We start from the raw sequence: 26,347 nt of genomic DNA on the forward strand, positions 1-26,347 counted from the left end.
TTATTCCTTTTTCATTCTCAAGGATTCATTTCCATAATAGGATTTGCTTTCTATCAAACACTTGGAAAATGAACCAGTGACTTTTCTAGACTTCTTGAATCTGCTGTGTGAAAAGAGTTTCTTTTTCACTTGCTTTCTTTAAGTCTTCCACCTAAAATATCTAGATCTCCCATATGCATGACAGAGATTATCTGCTGCCTCCCAGGGTGTGCATTAGCAAGATGATGGATGAGAAGTGGAGCTGCAACTTGAGTCAGGAACTTCAGTATGGGATGTGGACATCCCAAGCAGCCTCTTATAAGTGTGAAATGCCTGCCACTTTCTTCATTAATAGTTGTTACTTCTTCTCTGGGTTGGTTCTCAATAATTATAAACCAATCTGATGAAAACAGTAGCCTGTTACCTCAGAATAGACAAAGTGTGATCCTAAGAGCTCCTCGTTTTGCGTTTGCATTGGGTTACAGGAATGACTGGTTCAAGAGCCTTTTAAGCTGAATTGCCTTTTCTGGAATTTGGTATCTTTTGCGATTGTTGGTTTACTTGTTTCTCCACTAGGCACTGCAGCCAGTTCCATGACTTGTCCTCTGGGCAAGGAGGATTCATGTTCTATTTACTGGATTTTTTTTTTTTTTGTCAAGCTTAGGAGAGTGTTCCTTTGTCTTTGAAAATGAAATAAAATTCTTTTACAGTAAGTAAAAGCTTAAAGAATACACCTCTTCCATACCTGCCCTACAAATAATACTTAAGGATGTTGTAATGACGGAGAAAAGGAATAGCACTTGCCAAAACCTAAGGCAAACAAGGAGAATGTCTCAATAGAACAAAAGAAAACAAAATCAAACAATGAACTACCCATTGCTGAAATGATAGGACCAAATCAATACCTATTGATGTTAACCTGGAATGTAAATGGCTTAAACACATCAATCAAACATCATAGAATAGCAGACTGGTTCAAAAACAAAACCCATGTATTTGTTGCCTACAGGGATATATCTTACCAACATAGGTATGTGAAAACTGAAAGTGGAAGGATGGAAAAAGATATTCCAGGTTAATGGAAAGCAAAAATGAGCTGGTATAGACTTTGACGTGAAAAATATTGAGATGAAGAGAGGTACCACATGATGATCAAAGGATCCATTCAGCAACAAGAGCTCATCTTACTAGTCTCTTTCGATGTTTTCTTTTTCATCTCTAATTTTACTTGTTTTTTCTCTCTTGCTTTTATTATCTTCGCTAGTCTGGCTAAACGTTTGTTTTGCTCATCTTCTTAAAAAATAGCTCTTTCTTGTTGCAATTTGTAGTTTTTTAGTTTCCATTTATTTTTTGCTGTGATTTTACCATTTCTTGAATTCTGTTCATTTTTTCTTTTTAAATAAATTCTTGAGATTTACTAGATAATTTGAGATATTTCTGTCTTTTGTAATCACTGATGCCATAAATGTTCCACCCCTTTAAAAAAAAGATTTATTTATTTTTACTGGAAAGGCAGATTTTACAGAGACAAGGAAAGACAGAGAGAAAGATCTTCCATTCATTGGTTTACTCCCTAAGTGGCGACATTGGCTAGAGCTGAGCTGATCTGAAGCTAGGAGCTAGTAGTTTCTTCTGTCTCCCACGTGGGTACAGGGTCCCAAGGATTTGGGCCATTCTCGACTGCTTTCCCAGGCTGCAAGTAGGGAGCTGGATGGGAAATGGAGCAGCCGAGATATGAACTGGTTCCCATATGGGATCACAGTGCATGCAAGGTGAGGACTTTAGATATTAGGTTATTGAACCAGACCCATAAATATCTCTTTCAGTATTGTTTTTGCTGCTTCTCATGGGTTTTGATATTTTTGTTTTTATTTTCATTTCTTCAAAAAGTTTTTTTTTTCCTTTTTCTTCAGTGACACATAGGGCATATAGTAGCACCATTTTCTTCTTCAAGAAGGTTTTTGATTTTCATTTCTTCAGTAACACATTGGTCATTCAGTAGCATGTTATTTAGCTTGATGGCGTTGTAAATTTTCTCTCTTTTTTTTTTCCTGTCGGAGATTTGGTTTTGTGGTTTTTCATTCAACAGGATATATAGTAACAGTGTAATAGAGACTATCATATTCTCCAGATGTGAAGATACAATGCATTGTGCATCTCTACTTCCAAATCAAAGATGGACTGCAAATGAAATTGTTAAATATATATTGACAATAGGATGCTGGACCCTGTGCCATTGTCCATACCTTCAGTGTCAGAATACACTTAAATAGCAGAATGATGGACTTATGACTGTTTATGAAGGCCTATCCTATTGTGATAATATAGGGAAATCAGTAGGAGGGAGGAGACTTGAGAAGGGTGGAGAGGAAATCCCAGAGACCATGGAACTATATCATAAAATAATAAAATAAAGAAAAAGGAGTAAATGAAGAAGCAAGATTAACCAAGGCCTTGATGGTTTCCACCCCTCAGGAATTATGAGATGTTAACAGAAAACATCCCTTCTTCCTTTTATTCCTTCTCCAACAAATATTTTTAGATACTTGTCATATGCCAAACACTTGGTCACATTTTGAGGACCACTTGACAGATAAGCTGGACAGGAAATCCACCCTCATGCTTCTTGCTTATTAGACATTAAATAGTAACTTGTGCTTTGAATTTTGGAATACTTTGGTTCAATTCAGTGGTTGGGTTATATTTAAATTATAGAGGGGTTTATGAGATATTGTTACTTGTACACAGCAATGACTATTAATATTTTCAGGTCCTATTTAAGCTAAAGTCTTCGCTTGTTGTCCTGTAAGTTCATAAGAGGTAATATTGGATTCTGCATCTCTGTGTGCTTATTCAAGTCTCTAATTTGCTACAAGGGAGCTTTCTGAGAATGTAACTGTTGTGTTCAAGTCCCTGATTTTTGCTTCATATTGTTTTTTTCTTACTGAGGTTCTAAGTACTTAAGATCAAAGCTTGAAAACTTTGGAATTGTGTCAAGAAGCAAGAGAACGTCTCCTGAGTCCCTCCCACTGTATTGAAAACCGTGTTCATCCTTTCCAGATCAGAGAAATCTATGAAAGTCTGAAAAACACCATTTGTCATCTCTGTAGAGGAGGTGAACTTCTGTGTGTATATGCAAATATTTTCATACAATTACAGGAGTTTCTGTTTGTTTATCCCAAAGTTGCAAAACCCTAACTTTACTCCCAGTCACAAATTCCACAGACAGAAATCAGTCAGACTCCATCTTCACACTCATAGGAGTGCCTCCGAATCTGTTGCTCCTTGCAGTTGGCTATTTTCTTTTCCTCTGGGTTATTTTTTAAACTCCAAATTGTCAAACTAAGAATTGACTGTCTGATTATCTTTTGCACTGTAGGTGCCAACTGGACCATTATTGATGAACTTAGTAGTTGTCAGAATAAACTCAGGAAGGAGACAGGTTGTGAGAGCCTGTCCTATGGGTGGAGGAGTTTGCCATCTTTACCTCTTCTCAGCCTCCTTGTCATGCTCCGAGGCTCTTTGTTCAGAGGCCCTTCTACTGACTTCCACAGCACTCGGAGAACAAAGTGGAGACCTCTCGTTCACCTGATCCAACAGGGACGGCAACAGGCAGAAGGTGGAACATACTTCTCTCGTTTGCCCCATTCTCTTCGCCCCATCAACTCCCCACGATTTGAATGTTGCAGTCATTCAGATCTAGAGCTTTGTCAGGATGTGGACTGGAACTGGTGAGAGAACTGTATGTAGTCCATGTAGCTTGGAGGTGGGCGTCTGCAACCCACATGCTGTACTGTACTTCAGTTTCTTGGCTCTTGTGTGTGAATTCCGCAGAGAGAAAACAGCCACCCAGGCTCCATTTTCACAGACACTAAGGCGTCTGAATTGTTTTACTTGCTTGTAGTCAAATCACCCTTTATTTCAGCATGCCAAGACACATGCTTTGCCTGTCTTTCCTTCTGAAAATCAGCACCTCATGTGGAATGAGCTGGTTCTAGGTAAACCTGTGCTGTGTAAGTGGAGGGTAGCTGAAGTCAGGGGTCTCAGAATTGGGGAAACGTGCTGTCGCCACTGTTGCTCACTGCCCCACTTTATCTTTTCCATGGATTATTGTCAAAGCCTCCCAACTGTTCCCTCTTCCCTTGGATCCAGCTTCTACCCCACATCCAGAATTTCATCAGAAATACCCATCTGTTGATGTCACTGCCCTGTTTAAAACCTCTCCATAGTGTTGCCCTTAACGTAATGTCCAGACTCATTTGCATGACCCAAAATGTTGTGCAAATCTTGACCTCATCTACATGTCCAGCTTCCTTTTTGTCATTGCTAGATCATGTACCTGCCATGCCATCCTGGCACCATTCTCCAAACGAATCCTTTTGGCATTTCTTCCCTTTGCACTTACTGATCTCATATCCAGCTCATCCTTTCTTACATTTTTTTACTTTTGAACTATTCTCCTTTCCAGCTCAGATGTGACCTGTTACCAGATTGTCTTACTGGAGTTCCTGGGTGGGACTTTTTGCTCCCTCCTCTGAGGTTTTGGGATTTAATATAGTGCATTATTCACTAGTGTGGGCATTAGAGTCAGACTCTCTGGGTTTCAACCTAGCATGTCTCTTTCCTAGAACTGTGATCATGAGAAAAGGAATTACATACCCTCCCATGCCTCAGTTTCTCCATTTGCAAAATATGGATGCTCTAACAAAGCTTGTGGGTTATTGCGAGGATTACAAGAGACAGCACATTTAAGTGCTCTGTGCAGTGGTTGGCACAGCACTTGGTGTTACTTCTTCTAGTTATCCTGGTACTTTGTGTACACCCCTCATATACCTTATATGAGCACTTGTATCCTCTGTGGAAGTGTTCATGTACCTGCCTTAAGAGAGCTGGCTCTTTGAATCTAAGTACATATCTGGCTCACTTTTCCTGGCTTTGTGAGTATGAATTTATGGTAATGGTTGGTTGAATGAGTTGTATGCATGTTTGCCTTCAAAAGGGAAATAGGCAAGAGACAGAGTAGGGGATGCTTAAGATTGGGTTTTATGTGATCTTGATGTCATCTGACTTCCTTCTGCTCCTTGGAACACAAGATAGAGTTTTCACGTATCCATATAAGGGCATGGAGCCTTGTGGAAATTATGCACATTTTGGTTCCATGTTTATGCATTTCTTGTTTGTTTTATTGTGAACCGTAGGTGACATGTCTGAGAGTAAAGCGAAGAAGATTGAAATCAAGGATGTGGATGGGCAGACACTCAGCAAGCTGATCGACTATATCTATACTGCTGAAATCGAGGTGACCGAAGAGAATGTCCAGGTAAAGTTAGCTCAAGCTAATGTCAATGTTTTGCACACTCAGCACCTCTTCTTTTATAACATTATTTCCTCCTACAGCAACTAAGTTGTTACTAAGGAAGAAGCTAAAATTCGAGGAATTAGATGATGTTCCTGGGCTCCTGGGGTCAGGAGGTGGGCCAGTTGACCTGTATGTTTCTGCCCTCTCTCAGGACCTGTGCTCTTGAGCACTGGGCCATGACTCCTCTGAGAGGCCTGGTCCCTCAGAACAGAATGTGTGTTGAAGAACCTTGTGAAGGGGGGAGGGGGTGTTTGACTTAGCAGTTAAGACTCTGGTTGAGATGCCTACATCCCACATCATAGTACATTGGTCTGATTACCAGCACAGTTCCTTGTTCCAGCTTCCTGCCGGTGTAGATTCTAGGATATGGAAGTGATAGTTCAAGTAGTTGGATCCCTGTTAAGCATATGGGAGACCTGAATTGAGTTTCTGGCTCTGGGTTTGAGCCTAGGCTTGGCTTTTGTAGGCAACTGAAGAATAAATCAGAGGATGGGAGATTTTTGTCTTTCTGCTTCTCTTTCTATCCCTGTTTCTCCAATAGAAACAAAATTCTGTGACAGAGAGCTGGAAGCTTGGGATGTCCTCTCTTATTCCCATTTCATTACTTCACCTCAAGAATATTGGATTGTGAGGGTGTTAAAATTTTTGTTCTGTCAGCATCAGTCATTCAAATGCCTGTAAGCCTGTGGCAGTGCCAAGTACCAGGACTGTGGCTCAGCAGAGCAATGCAGTTGTGAAATATTTTGTCCGTGCCCTTTCCTCCCTCCACTGCCCTACCACATCATCAGCTACCTGGAGCTGGAAAGGGGTTTCTCGCCAAGACAGTGCTCCCCCGAAGGGAGCAAGTCTTTACCATGAGATAAGCACCTGGGCCATTGGCCTTACACTCTAGTAGGAGATATGGCTAAAAGTGAGTCTTCCTATTGATCACTACAAATCTCTGGGCAAAACAGACACAGGATACGTGAAGGCTTTTCTCCTTTCTTTTTTTTTTTTTTTAAAGATCTATTTATTCTATTACAAAGTCAGATATACACAGAGGAGGAGAGACAGAGAGGAAGATCTTCCGTCTGATGATTCACTCCCCAAGCGAGCCGCAACGGGCCAGTGCGTGCTGATCCGAAGCCGGGAACCAGGAACCTCCCCCAGGTCTCCCACACAGGTGCAGGGTCCCAATGCATTGGGCCGTCCTCGACTGCTTTCCCAGGCCACAAGCAGGGAGCTGGATGGGAAGTGGAGCTGCCGGGACCAGAACCGGCGCCCATATGGGATCACAGGGCGCTCAAGGCGAGGACTTTAGCTGCTAGGCCACGCTGCTGGGCCCTTCTCCTTTCTTTTCTAAAACACAATACCATCTTACTTATTTGTGTGAGACTGGTTCTTCCCCAGTGACTGAACTGCCTGTTTGCCTTACTGGAGCACCACCTCCTTTCTTAGGATTGTGATATTTGAGAGGCTGAGCTATAATTGTTTGTTCTTTCAGTTCAGCCTGAATGTTTGGGTTTCTCTTGTATGCCAGGTGCTTTGTTTGCCCCTGTGGCTATAGAATTGAGTAGGGGTGATTCCATTGTCTGCCCTCAAAAAGTTTTGAATGTAAGCGTAAAGACAGATGTCCATCAAATACTCATACAAGTAATGTGTGCACACAAGTTGTGATAAGACACTTTAAGGAAAAGTGTGTAATATGATGAAAGAGAATATCAAGGAGATTTAATTTCATTGGGAAATAGAATCTTGAAAAGGCTCTTTAGGACATGGGATTAGGCTGAAGCCTAGCAGGGTGAGTGGGAGTTAGCCTGCAGGGTGCACATAAAGGGTGAGGATAAAATCCAAGGTACAGTGTGTTAGAGCCTGCAGAGTCTACCACGATAGAGCCTGCCTCCATGTCTTGCTCCAAGGCATCTCTGAGGTTTTATAGCTTCCAGAGGGATTTGGTCTCATGTACCCTCCTCCTCTTTTTAGATGAGGTTTGTTTCACACACAGAAAAATGCACAACCATGGCATGTTGTTGTTGGTCTTTCCTTTTCAAAGTGAAATAGGTAATGCACACTAAGCCTAGCAGCAGAATTCAAACTGAAAAATGACTTTTGTCCAGTAAGTGCAAAGTGACTTAATATGAAGTGAGTGGGGCCCGGTGCAGTAACATAGTGGCTAAAGTTCTTGCCTTGTATGTGCCAGGATCCCATATGGGTGCTCGTTCTAGTCCTGGCGGCCCCACTTCCCATCCAACTCCCTGCTTGTGGCCTGGGAAAGCATTGAGGATGGCCCAAAGCCTTGGGACCCTGCACCCGCGTGGGAGAACTGGAAGGAGGTTCAGGGCCCCTGACTTCGGATCAGCACAGCTCCAGCTGTTGCAGCCGCTTGGGGGGGGGGGTGAATCAATGGATGGGAGATCTTTCAGTCTCTCCTCCTCTCTGTATATCTGTCTTTCCAATAGAAAAATGAATCTAAAAATATATGAAGTGAGTGTAAGGGAGGTTGGAGAGATGTGTGAATAGAGCCCCCATTTTTCCCTTTCTAAATATGTGTTTATTTCCCTATAAAATATGAAGTGTTTGTCAACTTGGATAATTATATGTTCTTCTCTAGATCCTTACTGCCTGTCTAGGTCATAGCTAGTGGTAGAAATAAGATATAAGTAGTAGGCAATAATAAATAAATAATAATCATAATTAAGGCCATAAGTAAGTACAAGGGAAAAAAGTAGTCATATGCAGTGATGTAAAAAGATAATCCTTGCTACTCTGGTCTCACCTAGTGATCTCTCTGAATTAGCTCATCAAATCCCTATCTTAAAGTTGATAGCAGCAGCACAGTTCGAGTTCTCCGGGATAAATGGCTTCACTATTGTTTCTGGAAACTACTTTGAGGGGGAGGGAAAGTGAGCCATAGCAAAGCTGCACATTCAGAGATTGGGTGGAAATAGGGGTGCAGTGGGAATAAAGGCAGAGGACGGCCTGACTCCCAGTCTCAGTGGGGTGGCCCGTTCACATCCTAAACTTTCCCACTGCAGTGACACTTGCCAAGTCTGTCAAGGCAGGTCCTAGAACTTGGTGACCTCGGACCTTGGAAGACGTTCGCTTTACCTGCCTGTAACAGTTGGAGTTGGCTATGATTACCTAGAACAGAGAGGTGATGATGGAGGCGTGTGTGTGGATTTATGCAAAAGGCTGTCTGTTTTCTCCTCTGGGTGCTCACGGAGACAGAGGAGTCACGTAGGAGTAGGAACCAGAATAGAGAGTCAGGGAGAAAACTAACCTCTTCTTGCCTGGAAGTAGCTGGGATTTCTCCCAAGAGGAAGATGGTTTGGGATAACCTCCTGCTCAGAATGCTTGGGAAGAACTGAGGTCTGGGCCAGGTGCCAGCTGTTGGTCTGGGGAAAGTGCCCTTTACAGGATCTGTCAAGTAACAGGGGAGGGGCAAGTGTAATGTAGAAGGCACGGGGTTAAGGGTTAAGGGGCTGTGTCAGTCCTTCCTTATGGCAGATTGCAAGTGAATTGTTGTCTTATTCCTTCATTTGCTCTTTCATTCAGGGCACATTTTTCTGAGCTCCTACTCTCTGCCAACAGACAGTCTGGGCACAGAAGGTGCTGTGGCAGGCTCTTTCCCCAAGGAGCACATGTGTGACAGTAGAAGCAGATGACTAAGCCAGTGGGTGCTCTATGCTGCAGAGGCGCCGAGGCGGAGGTGCCCAGAAAGCAGGAAGGAGTCTTTGCTGTCCCCCAAGGGATTAGTCAGGAGGGGCACTGAGCAAATACTGTGTGGGCTTGAACTTGAGGGAAGACTCCTTTCTTTGCCAGCCTGCCTGAGTCCCTATTAGACTTTAAGCCCTTGCTGTCCTTATCTTAGTGTATAATGGCTTCCCAGGGATGCACTTGTGGAACCTTCAGATGATGACATTATTTGGAATTAGGTTATATGAGCAATTACCTATTACATTTCCCTCCTTACACTTAATTCATTTTTCTCTTTTCTTTCTCACTTTTAATTGTGGTTAGGGAGTGGACATTTATCCTAGTGGCTAAGCTCCTGGCTTTGGCCTCAGACTCCAACTTCTTGCCACTGCAAACCCTGTGAAGCAGCATTGATGGGCTAAGTAACTAAGTTCCTGACACACATGTGGGAAACCTGGATTGTGTTCTTGACTTCAGGACTTGGCGCCAGCCTGGCCCTGGTTATTTCAGTTTCTGGGGAACCAGCAGATGGGAATGCTGTCTCTGTCTCTAACTCTGTCTCTGTATCTCTGCCTCTCAAATAAAAAAAAAAAAGCACCAAAACAGTATAGTTAGGTTAGGAGTGACTTTTGGGGAAAGCAAAGCAAAAGAGATAGAGAAGGAGATGAGTTTATGTGAAGATTCTTCTTCCCTCTGCTATGCATCTGCTGAGACTATTGCTCAGGAATTGTTTAGAAGACAGAATTTCATAAGGATTTGGGGCACCGAGGAGATGAGCATGGAGGCACTGGGGTTCCCCTGGAATCAGATTTAGGGCTTGCTTGGTTTAAATGCCTTGACACCTAGATACCCCATCTCTTCTCAGCCACACGTACCATGGAGACACCCTGAGTTTCTTCTCCATGCTACAGATTACACCAGTCCTAACTGGCACTTCTTCAGTACTCATTATAAGCCAAGCATGAGTCAATCACTTCACATGTATCAGTTCAATGGGTTCTCATAGTCACCTATGGAATGTACTAATGCGATCCCCTTTCCCACTGACACACTAAGGTTCAGAAGGATGACCATGAGGAACTCTTCCCACTGTACTGAGCTCGGAGACTGTAGTGGATTCCAGTTTCTCACTTAGTGCATGGGTTCAGCTCAAAATGATTAACAAGAGTGAAAACGGACTTTGCTGAGTCTTCCCTTGGCTCCAAGCCTGTGCTTCACTGCCTTTAGTGTATTACTTCATGGGACCCTCCCGGCAGTGCCACTGTTAGTCTTCCCTTGCTGTGGTAGAAACAGAGGTACAGAGAGAGGCAAAGCCACTGGGCCACTGTCATGTGGATGGTGAGTACACAAGTCATAGGTCAAAAGGACACTGTTCTTCCAGCTTTCATGTTTGTAGAAAGCTCTCCCTCTTCTTCTTTCTCTCCACAGATATTAGTTTAGTGCATTTTCTATGTTGGACTCCAGCCGTGTGGCTGGTGTAGAGGCCCTGGTGGCCACATCACCTGGCCCTCTGGTGGTGCCTCTGGCCCTGGCCCTGCCTCTCTGCAGTGCCAGGAGTAGGTGCTTTCTGAGGCAGGGCATTTCCTTTTGTTTTTGCAAGAGGAAACAAACTCTGTGACAGGATATCCTCTGCTGTGTTTTCATGTTATCCCAGGGTGAGAAAAAAAAAATGAGATGGAGCATGCACTTGAATGGAGAGTAGGTGATTTGTGAGCTGATGAGGAACCTGTGATCTCTTTACTAAGGGCCATTCCAGGGCCTGTTTTCCAAGGACTGTGATGCCGAGGTGGTGAAAGGCAAGCTGGAAACTTTTGGTTTAGAGTGAGTGTCCATTCCATAGGGCACTTCCAGCTGAAGGCTTCTTCTCTGCTCTTGGGTTCCAGAGACCAAGCAGGACTGCCCTGGCGATTCCATCAGGACAGTCTTGGTTCAAAGCTGAGGACCTGAGCTTCTCTTCTTGTTGATCGTGTTGTCAGCACTGCTGCTTGAGGGAGTCGAGTTTCAGCCAAGGAAAGAGGAAATCCTCTCAGAGCTGTGTTTGTGCCAGGAGAAGGAACTGAAGACCTCATGGCTGTGTTGCTCTCTTTTTTAGAATATAGAGGATTTGTTTTGTCCTCGTGTCCAGACCCCAGTTAATCTCTGGGACCTAGAATTTGTTTTGTTTTGTTTTTCCAGATTAAACAAACTAAACAAACACTTAATTGAGTCCTAGATGGTGGATCAGACTCTAAATTTGAGAAACTGGAGGAAGTTGAATGTGGGCTGCATAGTTTAGAAGAGCTTCGTCATCTGCACTCATCCACTTCACAGTACTTATGTATTTATTTTTCTTTGTTTATTTTAATTTTTTATTGTTATCCTTATTTTCTAAGAGAGGGTTTTATTGATGAAGGAATTTTTTTTCTCCTATTTCTCCCTCCCCATTCTCTTCCCCGCTAACCATTTTCCTCCATATTATTACAATAGTATACTCCTTCCACAACAGTCACAAGTCCAGCATTCTGCAATTTAACTGTATGATGACACTGTAGGTATTAGTGATGGTGAAAAATCTAGTATCATATTGTCAAGTTATATTAAGCTTTATTGGGAATGTTCCTTTTATTTGGAGTAGAGATGTATTTTGCAACATATCTTTGCTTCCCAAAATGCTGGTCTCCATTATACTATCTATGAGAATATATGTATATACATGTTTACCTATATACTGATTTGTTTTTGCATTTTGCATGAATGTGGCCTGATATCAGAGAGAACATACGTTATTTTTCCTTTTGGAATCAACTTACTTCATTGAATGCAATATGAGAACTAGAATTTGGTAGATGAAGGAACTTCAAAATCTTCCTGGGAAATGAAATTAAAAGGCACTTTTATTTTGGTACAAAAATTTATGACATCCATGAATATAGGAGTCCTCAAAGAGTTCACTGAAAATGTATAATTTTTAAAAAGCTAGCAGCGGATTTCAAATTTCTTTTGCACCAAGATAAATTTCATTTTCAACAAATGTTTTGAAACACACTTTGTGTCTTGTGGCCTCTAAATCTTCCCCCTGAGCATCTAGTTTCCCTGACTTCCTTTTACACTCTTCTGCATAAAGCAGACAGGTAATCTCAGTGTGAGGTCAAAGGGGGAGAAAGAACATTTAGAGAAGCCACAGCACAGTTCATTTTAGGAAGTTAGCTGGAGAATGCTTTTGGAGTGGAGTGGCCCTGGCAGGTTAGGGGTGATATGTCAAGAGGGAGCAAAGCCTTATGATTTTTGCCTATTGAGTTTAATGATCAGTAGCAAAGTTTTCGGTATCTCTGTCTAGGCAGATTTTTAAAAACAAAGCACTAAAGAGCAAGTTCAGGAAATACTTATTACTGTATTTCTCCGGCTAGTTGTCATGAGCCTGAGAATTTAAGCACCAAACCATGTTGCTGTCTTCCTGGTGAGAAAGTACCTGAATAGGATGGGAGTATTTATGGTTGGTTGGATATTTTATTATTATTATAACATTTATATATATATAAGATTTATTTATTTATTCATTCATTCATTCATTTATTTTATTGTAAAGGCAGATTTACAAAGAGAAGGGGAAACAGAGAGAAAGATCTTTTGTCCACTGATTGACTTCCCAAGTGACTGCAACAGCCAAAGCTGTACCGATCCAAAGCCAGGAGCCAAGAGCTTCCTCTAAATTTTGCTGTGGGTGCAGGGTCCCAAGGCTTTGGGCCATCCTCTATTGCTTTGCCAGGCTGTAAGTAGGAAACTGGATGGGAAGTGGAGCAGCTGGGACATGGAGTAGTACCCATTATGGGGTCCTAGCACTTGCATGGCGAGGATTTAGCCACTGAACCATTATGCTGGATGCATTTCGTTGGATCTTGTATAAGTTTGGTGGAGAGCACATGAGGATGGACAGATTGGACTTTCAGAAACCCTCCTTTGGGAGATAAGGGGCTGCCATCTTGTTCTTGCCACTTCTTATACCTGGTCATTAGGGCTCCCCACACCTCTGAGTAGGGTACCATTTGATGATTTGCTTCCCCTTGGGTTTTGTAGGGTTATAGGTTAGAGGTTACTCTTAGAGCAAACAGCTATCCTTGTTCGCTCCAAATTAAGAGGTATCATAGGGTATGAACTCTTAGTGCTAAAGCTGGGCCAGTCTCAGGTCAGTCAGGTGGCTTGGTCCACTTGTAGCCTTAACCCAAGGCTTTGTAGCTAGTGTTGGTCAAAGGAATGCCAGAACAGTCTTTTGGGGATTGGGAGCAGAGCTTTTGGTGTATTCAGCAAGAATGGTTAATGGAGCTCCACTTAACCGGGGCAGAGACTAATCTAGTCCTGGAATCTGTTTTTGGCCAGAGTGAGCAGGCCCACAGGCTAATGGGTTTCCTGGTTTCTAGCCCTCGGGAAACCGGGGTACTGTCTGCTAGGGAGGAGTGCAGATGATTGGATTTGGATCCTGGTTGTGTTCACTTCTGGTCTGAGACTTTGAGTAGAGGGTGATTTTGTTTTTCTCTTTCTCATAAATGAATCAGTGATTCAGAAAAGCCCAAAGACACTGTTAGATTTACTTACTGTTGTCCTTGAGAAAATGGGGAGCGGAGGAGAGAGCAGAAGAGAGTAAAAAGGAACACATTTTCTTTTTAAAGATTTATTTTTATTTGAAAGCCATATTTAGAGATAGAATAGATAGGTGGGTAGGGAGAGAGAGGGAGGAGGTGAGGGAGAGGAGAGGGAGAAAAAGAGAGAGAAATATTCCATCTACTGGTTCACTTCCCAGATGGCTGCAATGGTTGGAGCTTAGCCAATGCAAAACCAGAAGGCAGGAGTTTCTCTCACATGGATGCAATGGCCCAAGAACTTGAGCCAATATCTGCTGCTTTTCCAGGCCATAAGCAGGGAGCTGGGTCAGAAATAGAGCAGCTGGGATACAAACTGGTGCCTATATGGAATGCCTATACAACAGGCAGAGGATTAGCCACTGTGCCAGCCCCCAGGAGCACATTGTCTAGAAGCCAGCTGTCATGTGGAAGCTTACAGGAAGGAAATGCTTTCCTAGTTGAGAGTAGTAATTTAGTTTGGGAGGATGGCCACTGAGAATGGAGGTCACACTCAATGGCCACTTGAGGTGGTGGTGATAACGAAGGACACAATCTCTGTCCCAGTCTTAGCACTTTCAGTCCTGTGAAGGCTCTCGGTTCTGCACAAGTTGATGCCCTCATGGAGGGGGTCAGGAAGGCTGGATTTTTGGAACTGAGCACATAGAGGTGAGTGAGTCACAGCTTTTTTCCCTTCTGGGAGAAGGACAGGATTGTAGAGTTTAAATTATGAGGGGGAAGGAGGCCTTTAGGTGCTCTGAATCAAGAAAACAAATGTATCCACAGCCCTTGTCTTCCTGGGCAAGCCCTTGTGGATGGGGATAGCTGGAGGCGGGCTCAGAGCCAGGGGAGCAGTTGAGAGCAAAGGCCTGGGACAAGGGGATTGTTTGGGGTGCATGGATGCTAGGGATCCCAGCTAAGGAGCCTGAAATTGAACTGTTCTGTTGTGTCATTTTGTTCTAATTTTTTTCTTTTGGAAGATCATTCTGAGGCTATCTGTTCCTTTCACAATTAGGAGGTGTAGCAGAGCTGAAGTGTAATAAAACTCAGCCTGGTGCTCCAGCATGTATTTTTGGTCAGCAGCTGTGGGAAAGTCCTGGGAAACTTGACACAGGTTGGCAATCTGAGTGCCCAGCTGGCCTGCTCCAGCCAGTCTTTCCCGGCTCTTAGGAAAGAACATGTGCACGTACCCCTGAGCAACAGCTATTTCTGTCTTACAGGATACAGTATAAATACTCCTGTGTCCCATGACCTTTCCAAAGGGCAGCCACCCCTCCCTTCTTTGAGGCTGAACCCAGAGATGTTCTTTACTTTTTTCTTTTAATGGGAGAATAAAGCATGGTTGCCTGAGTGCTGAGGGACTGGGGGTGAGTGTCCTACAGGCTATAGAACTCTGTTAGCAGCAGGACCTGGTTTATCTGCTTGACACTGAATAGCAGTGCCTGACAGTAGACAGTACTGAAGCTGCGAACAAGCTGGTGAGCTATGTGGCAAGTTCCTTTCTGAGTGAGGACAGACAGACAGTACACCAAAGGCTGTCAGGCTGTGGTGGTCTTTAAAAGCATCTCAGTGCCCAGACCACATCCCATGTCTGTAAGTTACAATTTTAGGGGGCAAGACTCAGGCACCAGGATTTTAATAACTCTCCCAAGTGATTCCAGTGTGCAGAAGAATATGGCAACCAGTGCTGTAAGGTTCTGGTATTCAATATGTTCAGTGATGGCGGCTTCATCTGATTCTCACTACAAGTTGAGGCTAGGCCCCATCCTAGAGTGACTGAAGCAGAATCTACCGTTTAATAAATTCTCTAGGAGTTAGAGACTGGGAAGACTGCAGACTGCAGTGGGCGGTAGGAATGTCCAGGGGCCACTGATGTCTGGAGTCTGTAAAGCAGAGAGAAGCTGGAAACAGAACTGGAAAGCAGGCTCTATGGGCAGGCAGTGGTGAGCTGTGCCCCGCCTGTGAACTGGAGCGGACAGGCCTGAAGTAGTGCTTCAGGGTGAGTGACGCTGTGCTGCTGGCACCCCGGGTCTCAGCCTGTCCCCTTCCCTTGCAGGTGCTGCTCCCAGCAGCCAGCTTGCTGCAACTCATGGACGTTCGGCAGAACTGCTGTGACTTCCTGCAGTCTCAGCTGCATCCCACCAACTGCCTGGGCATTCGTGCATTTGCAGATGTGCACACCTGCACTGACCTTCTGCAGCAGGCCAATGCATACGCAGGTAATGGGAACCCAGCTGCTGTACCTCCTTGGAGCAGGGATTTGGTTCTGGTCTACCGTGGACGCCCTTAGGGTTATGGGAAGTGTTCTCCCCAGTAAGGCAGCTGTGATTTAGGGAGGGACACAAAACACATGGGAGACACAGTTAACACTTGAAGCATTTAGCTCATTGCAGAGTGGTGGTTAATTGCCAGATGGGTGATACAGATTTTCACAAGTGTAGGACAAAGAGATCTGAAAAGTCTTGGGAACAGTAGGTGGAGCTAGATCTTTTTTTAATTAGTTTTATTATATTTTTAAAGATTTATTTATTTTTATTACAAAGTCAGATATACAGAGAGGAGGAGAGACAGAGAGGAAGATCTTCCATGCGATGATTCACTCCCCAAGTGAGCCGCAACGGGCCAGTGCGCCAATCCGATGCCGGGAACCTGGAACCTCTTCCGGGTCTCCCACGCGAGTGCAGGGTCCCAAAGCCTTGGGCCGTCCTCCACTGCTTTCCCAGGCCACAAGCAGGGAGCTGGATGGGAAGTGGAGCTGCCGGGACCAGAACTAGCACCCATATGGGATCCTGGGGCGTTCAAGGTGAGGGCTTTAGCCACTAGGCCATGCCGCCGGGGCCCAAGATCTTAAAAGAAATCTTGTTTAAGATAATTTTCATTTTGTTCCAAATATTCTATAATCACAATTTTAAAATTTTTAAATTATTTTTTATTATTGTTTTATGATACGGTTCCATTTGTTCTGGGATTTCCCCTTCCCCTCTCCAAGTACCCTCCTGTCCCCTGTTGATTTCCCCTCTAGTATTATAATGAGTGATGCTTCATGAACAAGTCCATCGTTCCGTTACTGAAGTGTTCCCTGACATTGTAGGCATGGACTATGTTGGAGAGTCCAGCTCCCTACTGTCAGGATGTTTTCAGCTTTTTCACTGGGAGTCCATCTTTGGTCTGGATGCAGAGACGTACTGCACTTTGTCCCCACATCTGAACATGTCAGTCTCTGTTACACTTCTATTATACATCTCCTTAAATACAGAGTCAGAAAACACAATCCACAACAGGGAGAAAAATAGTAAATTTTCATCAACATAAAGTTAATGAATGTGTATAAGCACAACTTTTAAAGTTAACATTTATTTATTTATTTATTTTACAAAGTCAGATATACAGAGAGGAGGAGAGACAGAGAGGAAGATCTTCCGTCTGATGATTCACTCCCCAAGTGAGCCGCAGCGGCCGGTGCTGTGCCGATCCGGGGGCCAGGAGCCTCTTCCAGGTCTCCCAAAGCAGGTTCAGGGTCCCAAGGTTTTGGGCCATCCTCAGTTGCTCTCCCAGGCCACAAGCAGGGAGCTGGATGGGAAGTGGAGCTGCCGGGACCAGAACTAGCACCCATATGGGATCCCGGCGCATTCAAGGCGAGGACTTTAGCCGTTAGGCCACCGTGCCAGGCCTGAAAGCTTCTCATTTTTAAAAATATACATTTGTTTTTATGTTTTACAGTTTTGTAGGTATAGGGATTCTTCACGCCCCTCATTTCTTCCCTCTCCATTTCTTTCCTTTCCATTATCACAGTAGTATAGTTCCTTAGTAACATTTGCAACATTAACTTGCTGCTATTTAAATATGTCATGACATATTGGGTAGAGATGGAGGTGGAAAATCTAGTATCATGTTATATGGCCATATTTACATTTCCATTCAAGCATAGAGATGCATACTGTAATGTAACATTACATCCCAATACGCTAGTCTTCATTGCACAGTTCATCTGTGAGAATATTTTGGGACTGGCGTATTTCACTAAACATGATGCTCTACAGTTGGGATCAATTTGTTGCAAATGGCAGCATTTAATTTTTAAAAAGATTTATTTATTTTTATTGGATAGACAGAATTATAGAAAAGAGGAGATAGAGAAAGAACTTTTGTCTACTGGTTCACTCCCCAAGTGGCCACAACAGCCAGAGCTGTGCTGATCCAAAGCCAGGAACTTCCTCCGAATTTCCCACGTGGGTGCAGGGTCCCAAGGCTTTGGACCATCCTCTATTGGTTTCCCAAGCCATAAGCAGGGAGCTGGATGGGAAGCAGAGCAGCCAGGACACAAACTGGCACCCATATTGGATCCCGATACTTGCAAGACAAGGATTTAGCCACTGAGCCATCATGCCAGTACCCCTCCTTTTATTTTGATTTTTAAAAATGCATTTGAAAGAGTGACAAAGAGGGTAAGATGTATGTGCACGCATGCACACACACACACACCTTCCATTCACTGATGCACAATCCAAATGGCTGCAAAAGCCAGGGTGGGCCATACTGAAGCCAGAAGCCAAGAACTCTAGCTGGGTCTCCCATATGGATACAAGGGTCTACATACATGGGCCATCTTCTATTGTTTCTTCCATTGCCTTTTTTTTTTTTGCTTCTTTTTAAAAATTTATATTTATTTAATTTTAAAACTTTAAAATTTTCTCTTTAATATTGTTTATATAATTGAGAGGAATGGACACCCATTCCTCTGATTTGGCCTCTAAATAGGTGGGCCTGTGATTGGGAGAGGGTCAGGTTTGGAGGAAGGTGAGTGGGACTGATGTTTCCATTTTTTATCTCCTGTGTCAGGAGGGAAGGACGGAAGGGGGCCGCTTTGCTGTCAAAGTACATTAGCACCGGGCAGGCAATGCTCCTTTGACGCCTCAGAGACCCTGATGTGCGGAAGAGGGTTATGAGGAGGTTACCTGAGTGGTTTTGATACTTCTGAGCTGTTGGTTTCATTGCTGCAGAGTTGAGAAAATCTCTCCAAGGTCTGTTGATAGACAAAGTCACTTTAGTGCATCTACAGACCTAGATGCTTGCTGCAAAGCTTGGCCAGGAGCATTGTCCACTCTGTTCTGGCAAAGCACTTGACATCCCCTGCTGGCTTACACAATCTGGCTGTCATGTTCCCCATATGCATCTGGGCATGATGCACGGGCATCAGCAACTGAGGAGGCCCAGGAACATGCACATCAAGGTCAGAAAACACCTCCTGTATTTTTTTTTCCTGTGGCCAGAGTCTGAGTTCAGTGATCTAGTTGTGAAGTCCTCCAAGAAACCTTGTCTGGGGTGACCTCAGACTTGACTCGTGTGTGTACCAACCAATGCAGAGTCAGGTTTGGTCTGTCACCCACACCAACCAATGCACATAGAGGTAGATGTAGCTGCCTGGTCAGTTCTGTCTGAACCCCATACCTCACACCAACAGATAGGTGCTGCAGTGCAGCCCAGCCAGCCTGCCACAGACCAGGTCCTCATGCAAATCTCAGGTGCAACAGCCTAGTCTGGAAGACCCCTGTTAGCCCTTACCAGACCCACCCCCAGCCCTGGACTTTGAGTATCCAGCCTCTACTGGGTACTCTGCCTGGCCAAGCCTGCATCTCATCTGGTGCTCATGCATACCCATAGGAGCTGCGGCTTAGCTCAGTCTGCCTCACCCCCAGACCCAACCCTCAGGTATGCTTACAGGTACCACCCCCTTGTTCAGCCTGGCCTGACCTCAGCCCTGGTTCTTGTGTTCACCAATGGCAGGTACAGCCTAGCAGGGGAGTGCCCACAGTTCCCCTGCCTGGCATGTTGCCAGCCCTGGATTTTATGTTTGCCAGGGTATACTGTAGTCAAGCCTTACATGACTTGCACCCAGTCTTGCACTTGCAAAGTGTTGCTGTAGTCTAGCCCAGCTGGCCCACACCCATTCTGGTTCTCACCCATTTGTACTACAGCCTAGCTCAGCCTGGCCCACTCTCAGACCTGGCTTTCTTATGACCCAGCAGATGCTGTGGTCTTGCCTGGTCTGTCCCATTCCCATTCTGGCTTTTGTGTGTACCAGCAAGTGCTGGAACCTAGGCCCATTTTCACCTGCCCCCAGGTGTGCCAACAGGTGCTGCAGCCTTGCCCAGCCTGGTCTCCTAGCCCTAGCTCTCACACTCCCCAGTGGGAGCTGCAGGATATCAAGGGAGTCCCCAGAGTTCTCCTACCAGGCCCATTCCCAGCCCTGGGTCTTGAGCATGCTGGTGGGTGCTTCGACCTGGCCTGGAATGACCCACTTGCAGCCCCACCTCTTGCTGGCATGTGTTACGGTCTTGCCCAGTTGGGTGTGGCCCACACACTGTCTTGGCATGCCACAGGTTCTGAGGCCTGGCCCAGCCTGGCCTGTCCCAAGAACCAGCCCACACAAATGCTGACAATTGCTGCAGCCTGATCTACCCCAGCCCTGGCTCTTGTCCTCACCAGCAGGACCTGGGCTAGTAGTTCCCCAACTTCCCCTGTCAGATCTGCTACTTGCCTCAGATCCCATGCATGGTACCCAGCAGGTACAGTGGCCCTGCTTGGCATGCTGTGGGCTTAGTCCTAGCCTTTGCATATGCTGGCAGGTACTGCAGCCTAGCCCTCTCAACCTTCCTCCCAGCCCCAGCTCTATGAGTGTCAGGTGGGTTCCTGTCAAGTAAGCTCTGGGTCCAGCCTGGCTAAGTCAGTTGCCACCTCCATGTAAACCAGTGTGTGTTGGCATCTTACAGAGGCAGGCCTACAAGTCCTCTACAGAATTTTCCCCCAGACCTAGTTTTTTTGCATTCTGGTGGGTGCTGTGACCCAGCCTGGTGTGACCTACCATCTGCTCTGACACTTGCAGGTGGGTACTACGGCCTAGTTCAGCTGGGCATGCCCTCCAGCCCCAGCTTTTGAGTGTTCCAGCTCTAGGGGTGATGCTCTTTAGCCCAGCCCAGGTCTCCCACATGGACGGGTGCCTTGACTTGACGCAGACATACCTTCCAGTTTCTCCCATCTAAACCACTCCATCTCCCTTGCTCGCCTACCTGTAAGTGAAGTGGTGCAATCTGTTGAAGATCCAAGAAGTCATTCCTTCCATGTCAAACATGCCCTCAGCTGCTCCCACTCCATTACGTCCCCAGACTCCTTCCCCTGGCAATCTGCAGCCCCCACACCTGGGATCCAGAGTGGCGTGTCCCAACCTGGAATTTCTTGCCTTCCTCACATATCTTTCAAAAAATTAATAATAAGCAACTGTGCTGGCATACTGGTATAGTAACACAAATTTGGCATTAACCAGGCCTGGAATGTCTGTCAGCTACTGCTTGCTTTTCTCCCAGCAGTGTAACGCTTGCCTAGGTACAAGGCAATCTCGGCAGCTGCCTACAGCCACAGCTTTTTTCACTGCTTTTTCTGGCACATTAGCAGAAAGCTGGATTAGAAGAGGAGCAGCTAAGACTTGAACTGGTGCTCATATGGGATGCTGGCCTTTTAGGCCTCGTGTGGCTTAACCCACTATGCCACAATGCTGGGTTCCTCTTTATTTTTTATGTCGATTGATTTATTTGTGTGAAAGAGTGACAGAAAAAGGGATCTTTTACAATTTCACTCCCCAAATGTTAGTAAGACATAGCTGTTCGAGACCAAAGCCAGGAGCCAGGAACTCCATCCAGGTGTTGGATGACTGGTGACATTTACTGTTTCGCAGCATATTACTAAAGAGCTGGATCAGAAGTGGCATTAACTAGGACTCACACAGGCACTTTGATGGAAGATATCAATGTCCCAAGCTGTGGCTTAACCCACTGCACCTGGGTACCCTTCTCAGCATGCAAGTTCCGTTTTAGCTAAAGGCCGGTTGGTCTGCTATTTGCCTCGATTTATCTAAATAATATGTGTTTATTTGCTATTTTTATTAGCCTTAGATTTTGTCTGTGACTCCTTTATAAGAATGGAGTTTTCAAGACTTTTCCCTCATTCAGAACACTGTTCCCCTCACTTTGTTGTCTGAATATCATTCCCATAATGGAGATAATTATGCTTAGTTATTTACTATGTATTTTTTTAAATCTGAAAGGCAATCTGATAATTGCCATAAATGCCTTTTTACTTTGTGTAGTGTATGCTCTTGTCAGGTAGATACAAATGGACAGTGCTTCCTTTGCATCAGATAATCTACTGACTCCGTTTTGTTTTCTTGGAGTCATTCTCCTCACTAGAACCTGTCTTCCTATCGTTTTAATGGTGTCTTGGGAGGGAGTAGACAAATATGAGTATCTAGTCTGGCATGATTGCCTGCATGGAAATCTCCATTGCCTTTTCTTTCAGACTGAGGAAAGATCATGAATGATTCAGGAAGCAGTTCTGGTTATTTTAATTAGTAGATTCAGTCATGGCCACTTCCGTCTCTTGCAATAAGGCACTTCATTCTGTCCCTGCTCAAATAAAATGGCTGCTGTTATTTTCAATGTCTCCTATCTAACCAGCATTTAGGGATTAACCAGGACCTGGCGGCTGTCCACCTGCCAGCTCCCCAAGCTGCATAAAGCCCCTTGGTTCATAAGGCAACAAGCATTTGTTGTGTTTTTTTGACATATTTTTGTTCTTTGATCAAACTCCTTTGATCAAGAGATCTTCTATCTGCTGATTCACTCTCCAGATGGTTTTAATGACTAGGGCTGAGCCAGGAGCTTTTTTCAGTTCTCCCATGTGGATAGCAGGGATCCAAATGGTTGCAACATCTTCCACTGTTTTTCCCAGGCCATTAGCAAGGAGCCTCTTGGACTCAAACTACTTATATCAGATGTCGATGTGACAGGTATGCCTGGTCCTGGTGCTGTCACAGTGACTGGGTTTTGTCAGTGCTGTGTGTGTGTGTGTGTGTGTGTGTGTGTGCATACCCAGATGTATATGCAGATACTCTGATGGATTATCTTTGGTTAGCATTGATTGTGCGCTTACTTTGGGGTCACATCCTGTGCTAGAAATTTTATAGACATTATTTCAGTTAACACATTAAAAAACTGATGAAATCAAGGCATAGGGAGATAAAACAGGCCACATAGCCAGTAGGGACAGAAGTAGGATTCAAACCAGACAGAGCTGCCTTCAGAGCAAGCACAGTAACCACCACACTGAATAGCTTCCAGGCCAGTGTGGGTGTAGGACAGCCCGGTGGAGTTGGCATGTCCATTGGAACTGTGTGCATGGACACTTGTGCCATGTAGTCACCCAGTCCCAACAACTAGAGAGCACAGACAGATATCAACCATCCACTAGATACCGAGTGCAGTTATCTCAGGGGGAAAGCACAGGTTGAATATCATCTTCTGTTCCCTGTGGGGTGTCTCCCTCCCATACACGTGGAGCCTGTTCTCTCAATGTATGAGTGAGCCCTCCTACTTTTCCTGGCTTGGTCAAGTGATCTGCCGGCTGAGCGGCCTTCCTGTTGTCCAGGACTCTGTAGAACCTGTGTTCATCTCCAGGATCTCTCTTTGCAGTCCCACCAACCATGCCAAAGCAGGGAGATTGTGTTTTTAAATGGCACAGTAACATGGGCATTGATCAGACCATAGTGATAAGACATTAGAAGAAGTGAAGGAAAAGGAATTGGAAGCTTATGTAGTGTTTACAGAAGGAAGTAGAAAGTGATCATCTGTGCGTACTCCCTTGCATTGATGTGGCCCTGCTTTTTTCCTGGTCTCGCACCCTGGCTTCAGATGGAACATGGAGTCCTCTGGCATCACTACCTCTAGTGACAGATCTTCCCTGTAGAGGAGCAAAAGTACCCACATGGGTTACATGCCAGGAACAGTATTAACTTTTGTGGCCACAGGCTTGCTCTGTGACCCTGAAGCTGTGTGCTCCTATCTGTCATGGTGATTTCCAGAATGGCTTAGGAATCCCAGGAGACAGGGAAGAGCACGTTCCACACAGTGTATCCCACCAGCTCGTGCTCTGAAGCGTTTCTGCCAGCCTCATCATCTTTGGTGACACAGCCTCGGGTGCAGGCTGGAGAGACAGGAATTCTTGGGTCACCACTAGCACATGAACCCTTTTCTAGGGCCTCTGGTTTTGGTTTCTGTTTATCCAGAGCACAGGTAGACATGTCCTGTGCTGCTTCCTGGCTTGCTCCATCTCTAGCCAGCAGTGCATTTCCTGGTTCACAACTCCCAGGTTTGCCTCTAAATCCTGTTCCCTTTCCTTTTCTAATAAGTACTGCTTTTTCTGGTATTATTTTTATAGCCGGTTGACATTGCTATTTTAATACAAAACACATCCTGACCATTACCGAAAAGGAGAACAGCAGAAAGAACATGAAAAACATCATAGTCTTACCTAGAGAGAGCCACGGGCAGCACTTGCCCTTGCAAGTCTTTTTTGTTGTGAGTTTTCCAGCTGAACAAAATGCTTAGTGGTTTATTTTGAGCATTTTTACATGTCAGCAAATACTTTTGTATATCATCACTTTAAAACTATGATGAATCTATTCAATAAGAACAACTTACAACAAATAAAAACACAAGCAGTACATAAGTCATCTTACTGAAGGGGTTGAGGGTGGCTGGGTACTTAGGTGTCCCTGTAGAATTTATATATTATACTTTTCAACTTACACAAAAGAAGCATTCTATATTCGTTGTACTTTTATTTGTCTGAATACAAAATCTTGGTACTCTGTCCAGATCCTTGTGTATCTAATCCTTTTTCTATGCTGCATCATATGGATGAAGAATAATGTGTTTAATTAGTTCTCTACTTTTAGACATTTATATTCCCAATTTTTTTCTTTACGTAAGATGCTTAATGAGAATTCATGCATAATATTTTTCAGTACACTTGCTAGTATGCCTGTGAAGTACAGTGTCGGTAGCTGAATTATTTGTTCAAACAGAGTGTCTGCTTACAAAAATGTTAGTAGAAAGGTCTCAAAATACTGTCTAAGAAAACATTGCTTCATTTTTAAGGTTAATTGTTGCTTTCTGATAGGCTTACCCAGATTTGTGGGATTGGAGGATTCCCCCCTTCATCCAGCTGCCTGTGTGTTTCCTGTTTGGAATAACCCTGTCTCTTCTGGTGGTGGCAGACCCTTCTGCTTCCTCTGGATCAGATTTCCTTGCTGGGTGATGCCCAGAGTTGTGCTGTGATATGTGTTCCCCTGGGTGGGGAGAGAATAAGCCCCAGGTTGAGAAGATTCAGACCGACGCCCCCTGCTGATGGAATCACAGTCCTCCAGTCCTCCTGGGCGACTGGTAGCTGGGAAAGGGACCTTGGTGTTTTGCAAAGCCTGTTTCTTAGACCTCATTATTGTTTCCAGGGACTGACTGCTTAATCTTTAACCCCAAAGGGCCACAGCACAGGTTTATGAGTACTTTGTTGTTTGGTAATTGGATGGCCAAGCACTGGACCATCAGCAAGGCTGGCTGGGAGGGATGTTAATGGGACCTCATTAATGAAATGGCAATTAAAATTCTTTGGACATGTTGTTTACATCAATCTGCCAAAGCTGGACTGAAACCCTCCTGCCAATGGGATGGAAAAGCCATCGGATTTCACGTGCTTGCTGGGAGAAATGGCCTTTTTCTGATGGATTCAGTCATTTCAGATCATGGAATGTAGTAATTAAGTTAAGGCCAGCAGAGAAATTAGTCAAAGAATTTAAAAAACATGACCCCTGACTTAGTGAAGGTCTTAGAAAGTTCCTGCTCCCAGCTTGGCCTCAAGAATTAATGATGATGACAGAAGTGCGCAGCTTGCTGCCATACACTTCACTAGCATTGCATCATTTTGGTCACCTAATAGTAAGGGATAGTTACTGTGTCTTCAATTAAAGATGAAAAACAGGTACCCTGGAGAGGTTTGGTAACTGGTTCACAGTCGCTGAACTTGAAAGTGGCAGTGTGAATATCCACAGTGCCACGGTTTGCCTGCAGATGCCTGTGTCTTCAACTCCACACTTATTTTTCCACTTGCCTAGGCCATTGCAGCCAGGTGATGTACCCACGGTAGCTGTTTACCCCCGACCGCGCCTGACCTTGATTTTCTGCTTCTTAATGGTGGCAGATGAAGCAGTAGTACAGATGCATAGTTTTGGGAGCTAGCCCTTGTCTTTGTTGGGATTTTAAAATAATTTCCTTGTTCCTTCCATCTTTGGAGGAAACAGGGAATGGATTGCACTGGTAACTGGGAAACTTTGATATAGCCCTTGGCTGTGTGTGTGTGTGTGTGTGTGTGTGTGTGTGAGAGAGAGAGAGAGAGAGAGAGAGAGAGAGAGAGAGAGAGAGAGAGAGAGAGAGAGAAGGGCAAGGACAGTTTGTGTATTTTTGGAGTTAAGTCAACATGCAAATAGCTCATTTCCTACCCTCTCTGAGGCAGTGGAGGCAATGATGTTTAGTTTGAGGGCTAGGTGACCATTACCTTCTGGGAAGAGTTCAAGGTAGGTCTGTTACTTCCCCGTAAGAGCAGACTCTTCTCCCTGGAGTAGAGAGACTGCGGACCCTGAAAGCAAATATTGATTTAAGAAAACTTGCCTCTGCCATTCAAAAATAGGACAAAAAAAAAAAAAAAGGCAGGAGAGAAGAGATTTAAGGCAGTTCTGTTAGACTTTTTTCCTTGGTCTAAATGATTTGCTTCTGCTTGTCTGTCCACCTGTGTCAGTTGGTCTCTCCATCAGTTCGGAGGCACACACACCTGTTCCCTGGGCATACTGGCCCTGAGGCTT

At 44.6% G+C, this 26,347-nt stretch overlaps 1 protein-coding gene across 2 annotated transcripts in view; it reads left to right on the forward strand.

Moving 5' to 3' along the window:
* The window catches only part of KLHL3 (kelch like family member 3), a 101,637-nt gene that overhangs the window by 28,386 nt on the left and 46,904 nt on the right, over positions 1-26,347 (forward strand). For both annotated transcript variants that reach the window (XR_009247154.1, XM_004586434.3), the window contains 2 exons: positions 5,178-5,299; positions 15,662-15,824. Coding sequence is in view for 1 of the 2 variants with exons in the window: in XM_004586434.3 (XP_004586491.1) it covers positions 5,178-5,299; positions 15,662-15,824 (285 nt within the window). In the remaining variant the exon portion in view is untranslated. The remainder of the gene's footprint in view (positions 1-5,177; positions 5,300-15,661; positions 15,825-26,347) is intronic.

Source organism: Ochotona princeps, chromosome 19 (assembly GCF_030435755.1).
Source record: "Ochotona princeps isolate mOchPri1 chromosome 19, mOchPri1.hap1, whole genome shotgun sequence".
NCBI lineage: Eukaryota > Metazoa > Chordata > Mammalia > Lagomorpha > Ochotonidae > Ochotona > Ochotona princeps.